The 14,834-nt window shown below is 41.6% G+C and overlaps 1 protein-coding gene across 1 annotated transcript in view; it reads left to right on the top strand.

Annotated features, from left to right (window-relative positions):
- Positions 1 to 781: 781 nt before the first annotated feature.
- The window catches only part of LOC124775491 (homeobox protein OTX1), a 107,928-nt gene continuing 93,875 nt past the window's right edge, over positions 782 to 14,834 (top strand). The window contains exon 1 of the mRNA XM_047250324.1: positions 782 to 1,353. Coding sequence (XP_047106280.1) covers positions 1,231 to 1,353 — 123 coding nt within the window. The 5' untranslated portion in view covers positions 782 to 1,230. The remainder of the gene's footprint in view (positions 1,354 to 14,834) is intronic.

Genomic DNA, 14,834 nt, shown 5'->3' with positions numbered 1-14,834 from the left:
TGGATGCGTGTGATGTCCTTAGATTAGTTAGGTTTGAGTAGTTTTAAGTTCTAGGGGACTGATAACCTCAGAAGTTAAGTCCCGTAGTGCTCAGAGCCATTTGAACCATTTTTTTTATACAAATTTTGGCTAAAGTGAGGCATATTAGCCGCCGTTCTCCCTATTAAATATATTATACTCTACGCTGCCAGCAAAGACTAACTGATAGCGTTACGTGAGGCGTAATAATAAGCAAGTGCTGAAACACGTATGCATAAAAGAAAAATAAATTACTTGTATCATGCATAGGGCGGGAATTCTCTCCAGTTTGTTCGTGATTATTCGCCAACTGGAAAGTGTAAACTGTCGCGGGTCGAGATGTCAAGAACTTGCGGATGACACATTCTTTAGGCTGTCGTGTGTCCACGACACGGTAGTGAGCTCGTGAAACTTTGTGAGAGCGTAAAGTTGCAGGTCACAAAAAAAAAAGAAAAGGAGGAGAGCGTCCGGTTAATTGAGTGCCCGCAGCGCGGCAGAGATGCCGGCTGTGGGGCTGGGGGTGGCTGAGTCACTGGCGGGGCCGGCGGAGCAGACACCCCACGACACACGCGCGCCGCGCATCTCGCGCCCTTCATTTGTTCTTTTTTTACGCCGCCCGCCGCCATTGGTCGACGCGCTCGCCTCGCCACGCCCTGCCGCCCGCCTGCCATTGGCCGAGCCGGTCGCGCGGTGGGGGGAAGGCCCCGAGGCTGGGATTATTACTTAATATAAATTGAGTATGAACTTGGGAGACTAACTTCACTAGAATCACTTTATTAAGCGAGTCAACGTTATATATGTAATCTGCTTTTGTTTAAATTCTGTTAAAAACCGCGCGAAGCCGCCGCCGCCGTTTTCGTGGCCTGGCGCCGACAATTGCGTTCGGGGTTGCGGGCTGCGCGAACCGCTTCTTTTAACCGGCGCCGAGGCTGCTCGTGAAACGGAAAAAAGATTATTTGTCGGGCCGAGTACGGAATATTAGGGCTCATTGTGAACAATCGCGTTTCATCAGTAAAAATCAAGGCTTAACTGCGTCTAATAAGGATCAATTCACGAATAGTTGCCGCCGTAATAGCGGCGCGCGCTCGCCTGCCGGAACGGGCGTAAGTGGCGGGCGGAACGGAGTGTTTTGGCGGTGGGCGGCGGGCAGGTAGCCAGGTAGGCAGGCAGCCAGGTAGGCGCTAATTGGACGACACCTGCGGCACCTGAACCATGGAGGGCGGGCCCTTCGACGACAACCTCTTCTCCGACTTCGGCGGCTGCGTGTCGGGCTCCAGCACGCTGCTCAGCGCGAGGGCGCACGCCGAGTCCCGCGGCAATGTCCACTCCATTCAGGTAAGTCGCACTCACTTCACTAGCGAACGGTTTAACCAATCCTGCGAGATAATACCCTGTATCTACGGTAAGTCACACCTTCTGCTGGATTGCCAGGTATCCCGACTCATGAGGGATTGTACTGAATTTATTGTTGAAATTCCTTGTCGGGAATTTAAAAAAAATCCCAATTACACCAAACCGTATAATTTTTACCTCACGTGGAGCTTTTGGTGAGCTGAGATTACCGTTTGTCAGTGGCCACGTTAGAAGCTGAATTAATTATGAAAACGAAGTGATCATTTACGTACCTAATGTTGTAGTACTGTCGTCAGGAAAGAAGAGAAGGGTTCTACCTAGGTGTTGGAAAGCGAGTAGAAATACCAGTAAGGTAAAATGCAGTGCTTTGCATCAGTTCAAACACGATTATATTGTGTTATCCGTGTCACTGTAAAACTTAAACCATTTAAAATAACAAACCACTAATTGTAGACTATGTAAGTTACATTTGAATTTTGGATGTGGATATGTTAATCCTAGCTTCAGAGATTTAGAAAAAAAATTTAGTTTTAAAGTGCCAGATTCGTAAAGAATTCTGACATTGTGTAGAAAAAAAACTGGAAACCCTTATTTCCTGTGCGGTAAACTGAGTTTATTAGTGAATACGTATAGCGAATGATTAAAGTGATGCTGAGAGGTAATATCTACAGTGCCATTGATGTTTGCTCATGTCTGTAAGTTCAGCCATCAGTGACACGAAACATGCTGTCAGCCACTAATAGAATATTGAGGAAAAGTTCTGTACCTGTTGATATTTCGTCACATGTACAGCAAAAGCTGACATCGTCAGGTGAAGAATACACAATATTATTTATAACAAATTTTCATAATTCTGATTGCGATATAATCAAGTAGTAACTAGATAACCAATTTCGTTTCACAAACAATCATCTTCAGATCGTACTTTCTCAATGTTAACACGCACAAAATTGTGAAAATATCCAAAGACTGACCAGTGCCTGTCTGTCGGTGCGTAGAGCGTCTCGAGATGCACATTAAGCGCTGAAATATGTGTGAAAAAAGGAAAATAAATTACGATAACTGTGTCTTGCATATGGCGGAAAATCTCTCCTTTTTGTCTATGAATATTCGCCAGCTGGGAAATGTAATCAGTGGTTGAGATGTCAGGAACCCGCGGCTGAGGTACGGGTTTCTATCTGGTTATACGTGCAGAGGACATTTTCTGGTCAGATTCTGCATATTTTAACAATTTATTCATAGAAACCATTTGAGGTATTTAATTTTGTCTCTCTCAGCTACAAATCACGATGAAAGTACAAGATGACTGGTCGACAGAAGCTGGATATCTAGTTAGTACTGGACTGTTTTGCGATAAAGACTATTAAAATTTGTAATCAGTTGTATGGCCTTCAGTCATCAAGAGATTCATAAGCTTGTTGGGTGTTGTCAAGCTCTTAATCGTTAAAAACAAAACGTCAGTTTCCTTGTACGTCAGGTTCGTTTTTTCGACTTAAAATATAATCTTGACCGTACGTGATTAATTTGTTCGTATAATGGTGGCTGCGTTCCGTGACTGCGAATTAAATTACTTGAAGAAGTACGGCATGCAGCCACTTTTTATAGAGCTTTATTTATGCCAAAGTGTGTTCTGGTTTTTCCACAGTCTTCAGCATGAGTTATAAATTTATCTCTTCATCAACACTGCTAGTTTGTCGAGTTTCTTTTGGACGCTGCAAGTGCTTTTCATTCTATAACTTGTGTGTTACTTCTTTTCATTATATATATATATATATATATATATATATATATATATATATATATATATATATATGATGTATCGTAATATTCGCCATGCGGCCAATAAATACACCAAGGCGTCTACGCGCAGATACAGTTATATAAAAAATGTCATATTGCTGTATATCTTCAAGAAATGTGTGGGTACGTGTTTCACTCCATTTATTTCTGAACCGTTCTCAGTGACGCGTAATACATAATTGAGGAGTAATATATTCATTATACAAACATGAAAACATAATTGTCTGTCTGGATTTTGACGTCAGCCCCTAATTGTGCCTTAAGCGCACATAGTTCTCGGTTTTTAAATTGCTAAGTCTACTAACAAATTCCCGTGACCTTTTGTCGCATCAGTGATGTATCGGACCTGTTCCTAACTTGTTTTGTCTGTAAGGCTATTTTTGAAGCCTTTTAAGGATCACAGAACAACATTTTGAAAATAAATGAAGACAATTTCACATGCATAACGCTAACACGAAAGGAAAAACACCCGAATAGAATGCTCAGGAATCATAATAACACACATTTCATGTAATATGTTGCACTTTTAATATTAGAAAGCGCGGGACAGCTTCCAAGTTGTTGAAAAACCGTGAGGTTACTCTTTATTAAGAATATTTTTTGCCTTTATAATGACGAGAGAAGAAAAAGTAAAACCAGTGTGGATTCGCCGAATGAATAATTAATTTATGTTAAAGAACTTTCAGACCAGTAATTTTATCTTAAAACGGTGGATTGTAACTTACCTATCCCGGAAATTACACTTAGTTTCTCTTATACAGGCATTTTATATGCACCCTAAAGATAAACTGCATGTTACCTGTAGCGTCTTAAATACTGCTGCGCTCAGAAGGACTGGCATAGTATTGCGAAAATGCTTCCGCTTCTGAGTAGAAAATACTTTCCGATGCTCAGTGCATTTATCGGTACTGTCTCAAACCCTTTTACCAACAAATTTATTTGGCAAATCACTGTTACATTTCGAACGAGCCATGGTTGTACAGTATTAACCACCCTTGCAGTTTAAGAATTGGAGAAGTAGACTGACCGTAATCCTTCGCACGCGCTCTCGCTTACCTTTACTGCTTATCGTTGCGACGCTTACCGGTCAGGAAATATGCTTTGGGTGGAGAATTTCTGGACGTTGTTGAGTATGCTGTACCTTTCAGATGGCTATCGATACCATTTTGCCATTCTTCCTGTTACATTTATCTATGTCTGGTTGAGAATGTTACATGCATCTAGTCTGCGCAGTTACAGACGAATCGTTCCAGCCCTTAATAGTACGTGCATCACTGAAGGAGACTCGCGCAACTCGTAGTTTGTTATGTTATGACATACTTTATTTTTTAAATCATTTTTGTAATAGTTTCCATCCTTCTGGCCATGACAAGAGTGAAACTCAAGTCTAACGTATCATACGCACAATCATTAAGACTCCGCTTGCAAATTAGTGTCTTTAGGACACATTTTTTTGCAAGTGGGCTGTCACTATAAGAAAAACAATATCTAATTTGTTGGACAGAAAGCTGATATGTGCTTGTGTGAAGAAATAGCAACACTACAAACTATAAAAGCACCTCGAAGCTGTAAAGGCAACCTAAGCGAAATTAGTAAAGAGGGTACATAAAAATGTAGAAGCTTGTTTGCACATTAATGACGCGAAACTGAGACCCATGAGGCTGGATGTTCCCGTTGTACGTGGAATCGTTGTTTCAATCGTCAGTAATGCCCCGAACTATCCCTAAGGTACCAACAAAAAGCAGTAGTGACCGACCGGTGTCGACTGGGTGACTAAGCCACACTTTCTGTCCACACTAGGCAGGATGGTTGAGTGCTTCATTTCAACATAGTTCTCTACTCTCCTTGCCTCAAGAAAGCTACAGCGAACTGAGGGGCTCTTCCCTTTGGGTGCTGCAAGGACTGGGCTATAAAGCGAGATGGTTGGTTGGTGGTTGGTTTAGGTGAGGGGACCAAACATCGAGGTCATCGGTCCCATTGGATTAGGGAAGGATGGGGAAGGAAGTCGGTCGTGCCCTTTCAAAGGAACCATCCCGGCATTTGCCTGAAGCGATTTAGGAAAATCTCGGAACACCTAAATCAGGATGGCCGGACCGCGGGTTTGAACCGCCGTCCTCCCGAATGCGAGTCCAGTGTGCTAGCCACTGCGCCACCTCTCTCGGTGTAAAACCAGATATATGCATATTATTCATCTATGTATACTAAAATTTAACGGGAAGTTAGAAATTATTAAAACCTGCTGTCGGTAACTACGAGTTTTGTCAGACCCTACTTTACATCCTGAGTATACCGAATTTGAGTGCGATGGAGACATTACAGAACAGTGCATATTTCACTCAGGTAAATATTATTCATCATTATTCCCTAGCGTTTAGGGAAACTGCCGTCTCGGATGCTCAACACGGCATCGACTGCAGTACGGAAATAATGTTCACACAGAAAGGGACTGCATAGCTTCTCCAGCTTAAAAATGAGGTGTCTTGCGGCGACGGAAAAGACGTCCAGCCACATAGGGGATAACTGCAAAATTGTTATATAGCCCAGATCTAATCAGGTGTGACGCTTCGGAGAATTTTCGGGTAACAGAAGAAAGAGGAACACGCCACCACCCAGTAGAGATACTATTATGAAAGTAACAGTACAACGCAATTCGCTGGAGAAGAACAGGAAAACTGTAGCATATTTTTAAATATCCTGTTATCGACAGTTTTTCTGTGGTTCAGTTTAGAGAGATGGTGGTCCGTGAATGTAGGTCTGTACAAAATATTACCCGCCTCTAACTAGCACGTAATCGCGAGGGCGAATCAACAAATAACTCGCAAACTTGGATAGAGATATCAGAGACGCGTGGACAAGCCTGAAATTTATTTTTCTTCTCAAAATAGTCCCCCTGAGAAACTTAAACAATTATCCCATCGTTCGACAAGACGTTAAAAGTTGCAGCATAATATTCTTGTGGCAGAGTACGCATCTAACAAGTGAGCCCACGGGAGATAATAAATTTACTTGGTTCCTTAAATTGCTGCAATCCACAAGATCGATGTGTCCTGGAGGCATATAAATACCCCTAGACGGGGAAGCAATGTGCCATCACAGGTTAACCAGGGCGGCTAGGACGCTCCTTGTTTGCGACCTTTTCTTGTCACTTGAAGAATTACCGTATCCAATTGAACACAAATTTTCATTAAATTCGATTCTAAGTATATACAGGACAAATTTCGCTTGTGGACAGTCCCCTGGCTCACAAAAATCGCATTGACCTAGTCGGTATACACTTATACATTGATGCGCCAAAGAAACTGGTACAGGCATGCGTATTCAAATACAGAGAGATGTGAACAGGCACAAAGACTACAAGTGCCTGTCGCAGTTGTTAGATAGGTTACTGCTGATACAAGGCAGGTTACCAAGATGAGTTTCAACGTAGTGTTATAGTCGGCGCACGAGCGATGGGACGCAGCATGCCCGGGGTAGCGATGAAGTGAGGATTTTCCAGTACGACCATTTCACGAGTGTACCGTAAATATCAGGAATCCGGTAAATCATCAAATCTCCGACATCGCTGTGGCCGGAAAGAGATCTTGCAAGAACGGGACCAACGACGACTGAAGAGAATCGTTCAACGAGACAGAAGTGCAACTCTTCGGCAAATTGCTGCAGATTTCAATGCTGGTCCATCAACAAGTGTCAGCGTGCGAACCATTCAACGAAACATCGCCGATATGGGCTTTCGGAGCCGAAAGCCCACTCATGTACCCTTGATGACTGCATGACACGACGCTTTAGGCCTCGCCTGGGCCCGTCAACACCGACATTGGACTGTTGATGACTGGGAACATGTTGCCTGGTCGGACGAGTCTCGTTTCAAATTGTATCGAGCAGATGGACGTGTACTGGTATGGAGACAACCTCATGAATCCATGGACCCCGAATGTTAGCAGGGGACTCTTCAAGCTGGTGGACGCTCTGTAATCGTGTGGGGCGTGTGCAGTTGGAGTGATATGGGACGCCTGATACGTCTAGACACAACTCTGACACGTGACACGTACGTAAGCATCCTGTCTGATCACCTGCATCTATTCATGTCCATTGTGCATTCCGACGGACGTGGGCAATTCCAGCAGGACAATGCGACATTCCACACGTCCAGAATTGCTACAGGGTGGCTCCAGGAACACTCTTCTGAGTTTAAACACTTCCGCTGGCCACCGAACTCCCCAGACATGAACGTTCTTGAGCATATTTGAGATGCCTTGCAGCGTGCTGTTCAGAAGAGATCTCCACCCCCTCGTAAACTCGTGGCTTTATGGACAGCCCTGCAGGGTACACGGCGTCAGTTCCCTCCAGCACTGCTTCAGACATTAGTCGTGTCCATGCCACGACGTGTTGCTGCACTTCTGCGTGCTCGCGTGGGCCCTACACGATATTAGGCAGGTATACCAGTTTCTTTGGCTCTTCGGTGTAGCACACCAGCACACCTATCATCTCGGTCTGACTGTATGTCATTCAGCATTGGCCGCGGAATACTGTGTATCTGCTACCTTCGAAGATACATATGGTGCCACCTTCTGGATACGTACTGGCGCGAAACTTAAAACGATATCCGGTATTCTGGCGTTTACAACTTATTTATTGACCACTCTCATACGTAATAAATCTTCAACGAGAGGAGATTTATCGCAGCACATGCGGCGTAACTCTTTTTAGGGTACGCCAAGGAATAACAGGCAGGTTTGAATGCCTTAACGTAGTAGAGAGAAGAAAAGTTAGAAAAGACTTTATTGATTAGCATCGTCACTTACGAGAGTGCAATAAAACAGTAATTTTATATATGGGTTTCAGATACACCAAGAAACGATAAGAAATTCCAGGAAGATTGATAGACTTCGGAAATACCTAATGATTGCTCACATTTTACTGAACTGCCGTCAGTAAGCGCTATTAGATTCTAGAGCTGTCCATGGGGCGCTAAAGGAGTGTCCAATACTATCCCAGTCTATTTACACATCAGTATTTCACGGAGCGCAACAAAACATGAGTATTGTGTCTCCCACCAGTCCCGGTCACAAGTTGGTCCCTGAGCTGGTTGAAATGCACATCTCAAGTTCGGAAACCTTATAACGCAGCTTTTCAAAGGAAGATGTTTTTAGCATTGGTTACGTACGTTGTGAAACATCGTTCACTGTTGGATGATGAAATAACACGTTCTTCTTTCATATGATGGCTGAGACATAGGCGGTTGCAAATTATGCTTTTGATCAGTCCAACACACATGTTGTCCCATCACGAGTGGCCAAAAAAAGTATGTTTTCGGGTGGTTTACAAAGATGACATCCTTACGATACGAATGGTCTTCATATACCCTATATTTTCATCATTTCTGAATCACTGTAACAGATAAATAATTGAAGGGCTCGGAGAGATATAGTCATAAGCCACAACTTTCACAAAATTAAGTTTTTCATGTTGCGGCGTTCTTACCTATGTCTTCTTCACAATGCGTTGAAAAAGTTCCGTGTTACTGCAACAGATGCCAGGCTATGACGGAGTGCAGTTCTATGCTGTGCCATATCGTGGTATTTTCAGAAGATACATAGTCACAAGCCACGGCAAAATGTCAGGTGGGTCAGGAACGTCTGAAGCGTCTTCGGGTCTTCAACGCATATTTGACACAGACAGTAGTGGAAGTGAAGAGCTTTACCCTTTGGATCCTGACAGTGATGAATCTTGGCATCCATCGACCAGCAGTTCCAGCTCAGATGATGTTTCGGTAAGTATATAAAACGGTTTATTCTGGTGATTAATTTCCTGTGGCTTGTGACTTTGTTTCTCTCAACATTGCCAACGCATTTGAAAGCCATCCTGTGTGTTAACGATGAAACTTGATGGGCACATTTATATTACTGCTTAATAGTGCAATAATGTAGTTTCAAAGGCAAAAGACGTGTAAAAAATATTTTCTCATTAATGTGATTTTAGCGGAATTTAATGTTTTGTGTGGCTTATGACTATATCTCACGCAAATTCTTGGACTATTTTGCTCTTCATATTACAGCTTGAAATAAGTAGAATAAATGAAGAATCACCCAGAAAACCAAAGCCTTCACGGAAAAGAAAGCGAAATATTGATCAGTGGAAGAAAAATAAAGCAAAACGTCGACGAAATCTTGGTCAGCAGTATAAATCTTTAAAAACCCACAAGACTGTTTAGGCTGCTACTGTAGGAAGTCCCTGTACTTGTTTAAATAAATGCTTCACAAAACTGCTTGGAGAGGATGAAAACATTTTTCATTCATTTTGGGACATAGGAAACATGGTAGGTATACAGATATTTCTATTAGGAAGTGGATATAAGCTCATCTTTTTTTTCTTTCAGTAAAACATGGAAACTACCCACATAAATTTCAAGACGAAGCTGTACAAAGTGTTAGAGAATTTCTCAACGCCATACCGAAATATAACAGTCATTACAGTAAGCAACAGAACCCCAATAAAATGTATTTGGATTGTGATCTCACAATTGCTTCCTTATTTCGAGATAAATACTCGGAATACTGCAAGGAAAAGCAGGTTCCTGCAGTATCTGAAAGTAAATTCAGAGAAATTTTTGTATCTGAATTTAACACAGGCTTCAAACTACCAAAAAGTGACACCTGTTCAAAATGTGATGGATTTCTAATTGCAATAAATAACCCAGAATTATATGCAGAAGAAGTCACAGAAAAGAAACAACAATATGAACTGCATCTCAATAAGGCTGACAGAGGACACAATATGATTGCGTCTTTAACTGCTCTGGCTAAAGAAAATTCGAAAGAGCATCATTTGATAGCAATGGACATGCAGCAAACGTTCCCCACACCTAAACTAACAGCTGGTCCAGCATTTTACAAGAAGAAAATGTGGACATACAACTATGGTATCCACGACGGTGGATCAAATACGGGTTATATGTTTCTGTGGAGCGAGAAAGATGGAGGACGGGGTTCAGATGAGGTTGGGAGCTGCTTATTAAAGTACTTGGAGATAACTAATCCTCAGACAAAACATCTCCACATAATCACAGACAACTGCAAGGGTCAGGCAAAGAATTGGACTATTATTGCTTTGGAAAGGTCCCTTGGTGCTACCAAAAGATTTGATTATGTCCAGCATTACTTCCCTGTGGTAGGTCACACCATGCTACCTTGCGATCGTGATTTTGGTCGCATTGAACGGTATGCAAGAAACAGACACTCTAGATGAATGGGCAGAAGTAACAAAATCTGTGAGTCCAAATCATTTCATTGTAACTAAACGGAAAGAGAAGACTTCAGAAGTTTGGAAAGCCTGGAGACATTGATCTCAAAACGTACAGAATCGACGTCTGGAGATCCCAACCATTTCCGTGAAGCTACTCAGTTTAAGTTTGAGTCTGAAGATCCCTTCAAGCTAAGTGTAAAGCACTCTTATTCAGACATAGGAGCTTTCATGTCAGTGGATATTCGTGTCAAAAAGAAAGGAAGGCTAGTTGAACCAAATCCATATCAGCTGCCAATAAAGTACAGAAAGCCACTACCAATTAACCAGAAAAAAATTGATGATGTACTGTCTCTTATGATATACATACCTGCAGCAAATCTAGATTTCTTTCCGTCATCTACTGGAAATAACGTGTCCAATGATGAGGTAGAGGAATTTCCTTGATGTAGCTGTATCAATGAAAAAGTAATTTATACATCTCAGATACCTGATATGTGTATAGTAATGTGTAAAAATTATATATTCTGCTTGCTGTGTAAAAGTAGTTAAAATAAATCCTTACAAATTCATACTTTGTGTTTTAAACAATTTTTTGGGAGATATAGTCATAAGCCACCGTTGACTACATCTTAATTAAAATCATTCTAAAATTAATATTTTATAGCATGCAGAGAGTTGACTATTTAACAACATGCTTCGCAAGTATTAAGCGAGTGTTTGCAGTAGAAATAAGGTTTCTATTTTGTATTAAACATTTTCAGACCTCCGTGGAACTTTAAACTCGCTGTATCTCAAAACAAGTTCGATGTGGCTTATGACTGTCTCTCCAACCTCTTCAATTTAAAACATAAAAATCTGTCTTTCTAGGTAATATCTACTGGTCCTGTGAGACGCGAATGTAATTTATTATTCTCCAAGAATAGAAATTTATTTCACGTTTTGCATATGCAGCTTTCGATCATTTTTTCTCCATTTGATTCCGTATCTTGAGGTTAGAGTTATACTATAGGAAGGGAATCAATTTAAATTGTAGACCGTGCAGTTCTGCCACCGCAGTAGTCGAGGTGTCGGCAACTGCACTGCTCTGCTGCAAGCGCACCTCCTTTGTGCTACAACAGTCGTGTTAGAAAGATGCTGTCACAGCAAATAAACCTTCAGCTCACATTTAAACGAACACAAAGCCTTCTTCAGAAACGAAAGCTGAACTAAATGAAAATGAGCGTAGGGAGGGCAATTAGAGAAGCATTCAGTGAATTCGAAAGTAAAACTTTACCGTCAGATATGACGAAAAATCCTAAGAGGCTTAGGTCTTACATAAAATCAGTAAACGGCTCATAATCATGTATACAGTCGCTCGGCGATCGTAGTGGTGTGGAGAATGTCACTGTGGTGCCCAGTATACTGAAATAGGTCTCCTGAAATTGTTTCCTGCTTTCAAGCATCGAATGAATGCCGAAACCGTAGATATTGAGATACGAGAGCATGTAATAGATAACCTATTGGAACAGCTCCAACAAAGGTGAGGGTCTTGTGGGACACCTGTACAAATCTGTTAAAGATGTTTAAAAAAAGTGTCACATACACCCTTAGGAGATCGTATTGGTCAAAAACTGGAAGAAAAGTTGCTACAATTTTATGTCCGCAAACCAGCACCTTTTGAGATATGGGCCAGCCTGTCGGCCCATTCCCGTCTTCCTGTGACGTAGAAGTAGAAACTGTAGGCAGTGCTGCACGTGATTACCACGCGTGCTGACACACTTTCAGTCCTTCTTCGCAGTGAATTACGCACTCTTGGAAAACACCCGGCTCCATTACGATTGAATCCATGCATTAGTCACATGTTCATGTAACGTCTCCACATCGTCGATAGATTGGGCTTACAGCAATTCCAGGCCCGGTAATATGTCCTCGCCGTTCACCGGATGTGAGTCGGTAAAATTTCTGACTACGGGGACATTTAAAGGCATCAGTGTATACCCAAACCATCGACAATGTGCAGACGTTACAGGAGCGTGTGACCATTGTATGTGACGCAGTCCGAAAGGAGCCAGGTGTATTTGAAAGCATACATATTTCACTGCAAAGAAGGGCTGAAGGATGTGTCAGGAGGCGTAGTAGCCACACGCAGCACTGCCTATAGTGTCTACTTCTGCGTCACAGACGGATGTAAATGAGAGGACAGGCTGGCTCACTACGTAACAGGTACTCGTTTTTGGACATATTATTATGGGAGCTTTTCTTCTAGTTCTGACCAATACTTCTTCCTTCAGGAATATGTGACATATATTTTTAAAAAACCCGTATACTTTACATGAAAGAATTTGCTCTCTTCCCAGCAGCTGTTTAAAGTAAATCATTAGAGAATTGAAAGGAACCAAGCAGTTTGAAAAAAGGCGAAAGTTGCATCAGTTTTCAACAAAGGCCGTTGAACAAATGGTCATTAAAACAGATTTACACCGCTTGTCAATCTGTTGTAGGATTATGGAACAAGTTTTATGCTTGTGGGTTATAACGCTTTTTTTTTTTAATAAATCTCCTCTGTATGAATCAACATGGATTCAGCAAACAGAGATCTCGTGAAATTCAGCCCAGCCTGTTCGTCCATGAGATCCAGAGGACATTAGATAACGGCATCCATACTATTACTGCGTTCCTTGATCGCTATCGCCTAGTGAACTTAGACGGAGCGACTTTGTAAGTGGATTCAAGACTTCCCTTTAGATAAAATTCAACGTGATGTTTATAATTTAGACGCAAAGTAGCTTCGGGAGTATTCCATGAATGTGTCATGGGGCCGTCATTATTCCTCGTCTTCCAAGAAGAATCAGGCAACATCTCACTTCCTCACACACATATATAATGAATAATGAGCATGGCGAAAAAATCGAACAAATCCCGGCTCACACGGGGGCTTATCGACAGCCGTTATTTCCTTGCTCAGTGCGCAAAAGAAACAAGCAAGAGGAAAACGACAGTGGTACCTGAAGTATACTCCACTATTCCATAATGTGGCTCGTGGAATTCGTGTGTAGATGCTGTTGTGGTCTTCACTCCGAGGGCTGCTTAGATGCAGCGCTCCACGCTATTCTGTCCTGTACAAGTCTCTTCACCTCTGGGTAACTAAAGCGACCTATATCCATATGAACCTGCTTACTGTGTTCAAGCATCGGTCTAACTCTGCAATTTTTACCTCCCACACTACCTTTCATGTCTCAGGATCGGTCCTACCAAACGATCCCTTCTTTTGCTGAAGTTATACAATAAATTTATTTTATCCCCATTTCTGTTCAGTACCTCATCATTAATTATTCGATATACTCGTCTATTGCTCAGCATTCTCTTGTAGTTTCATATCTCAGAAGCTTCTGTTCTTTTCTTCTCTGAACTCTTTATCCTCCACGTTTCACTTCCGTGCACTTCTCTTGCTCAGAAATCTTTTCTTTCTATTTTCAATTGTCAGTCTGCATTTTGTACCCTCTCTACTTCGACTGTCTTCAGTTACTTTGCTGCCGCAATAACATAATTTATCTACTACTTTATGTTTTCATTTCCTAATCTAATTTCCTCAGAGTCATCTGATTTAATTCGAGTACATTCCATTTGTTGGTATTTATCTTACAACCTCTTTTCAAAACCCTGTTTATTTTATTCAACTGCTCTTCCGAGTCCATTGCCGTTTCTGACAGAATTACAGTATCATCGGCAAGCTTCGATGTTTTTATTTGTTCTCATTGAACTTTTATTCCCTTTTCAAATTTCTGCTTCTTTTTCTTCACAGCTTCATTGATGTACACAATGAATAACATCAGAGATAGGCTATAATCCTGCATCACCCCCTTTTCAACTACTGCTTTATTTCTATGTCCTTCGGCTCCTATATCTGCAATCTGGTTTCGGTACAAGGTGTAGGAACCCTCTCGCTTCCTATGTGTTGCCCCTGCTACATTTAGAATTCCAAAGAATGTATTCCTGTTTAAACTGCCAAATTTTTTTTCTAAGTCTACAAATGTTATAAATGTACGTTAGCCTTTATACAGCCTATCTTCCATGGCAGGTGTCTGGATCAGTAGTGCCTCGCGTGTTCCTGTATTTCTGCGGAATCCAAACTGAATTTACCCAAGATCGGCTTCTACTACTTTTTCTCGTTCTTCTGTAAATAATTCTTGTCATTATTTTGCAACAATGACTTAACAGACTGATGTTTGGTAACATTCACATCTGTGAGCATCTACCTTCTTTGGAGTTGAAATTGTTATCTTTGTCTTGAAGCCTGTTTTTTTTTTGCATGTCTCATATATCTTACACACCAGATCGAATAGTTTTATGACGACGGTGTTCTCCCATGAATATCAATAATTCTGATGGAATATCATCTGCTTCAGCTCCCTTGTTGATGTAAATTTATATAAAATGGCCTGGTG

The sequence above is a fragment of the Schistocerca piceifrons genome, chromosome 2 (genome assembly GCF_021461385.2).
Source record: "Schistocerca piceifrons isolate TAMUIC-IGC-003096 chromosome 2, iqSchPice1.1, whole genome shotgun sequence".
Lineage (NCBI taxonomy): Eukaryota > Metazoa > Arthropoda > Insecta > Orthoptera > Acrididae > Schistocerca > Schistocerca piceifrons.
This window is presented reverse-complemented; position numbering and strand designations above follow the sequence as displayed.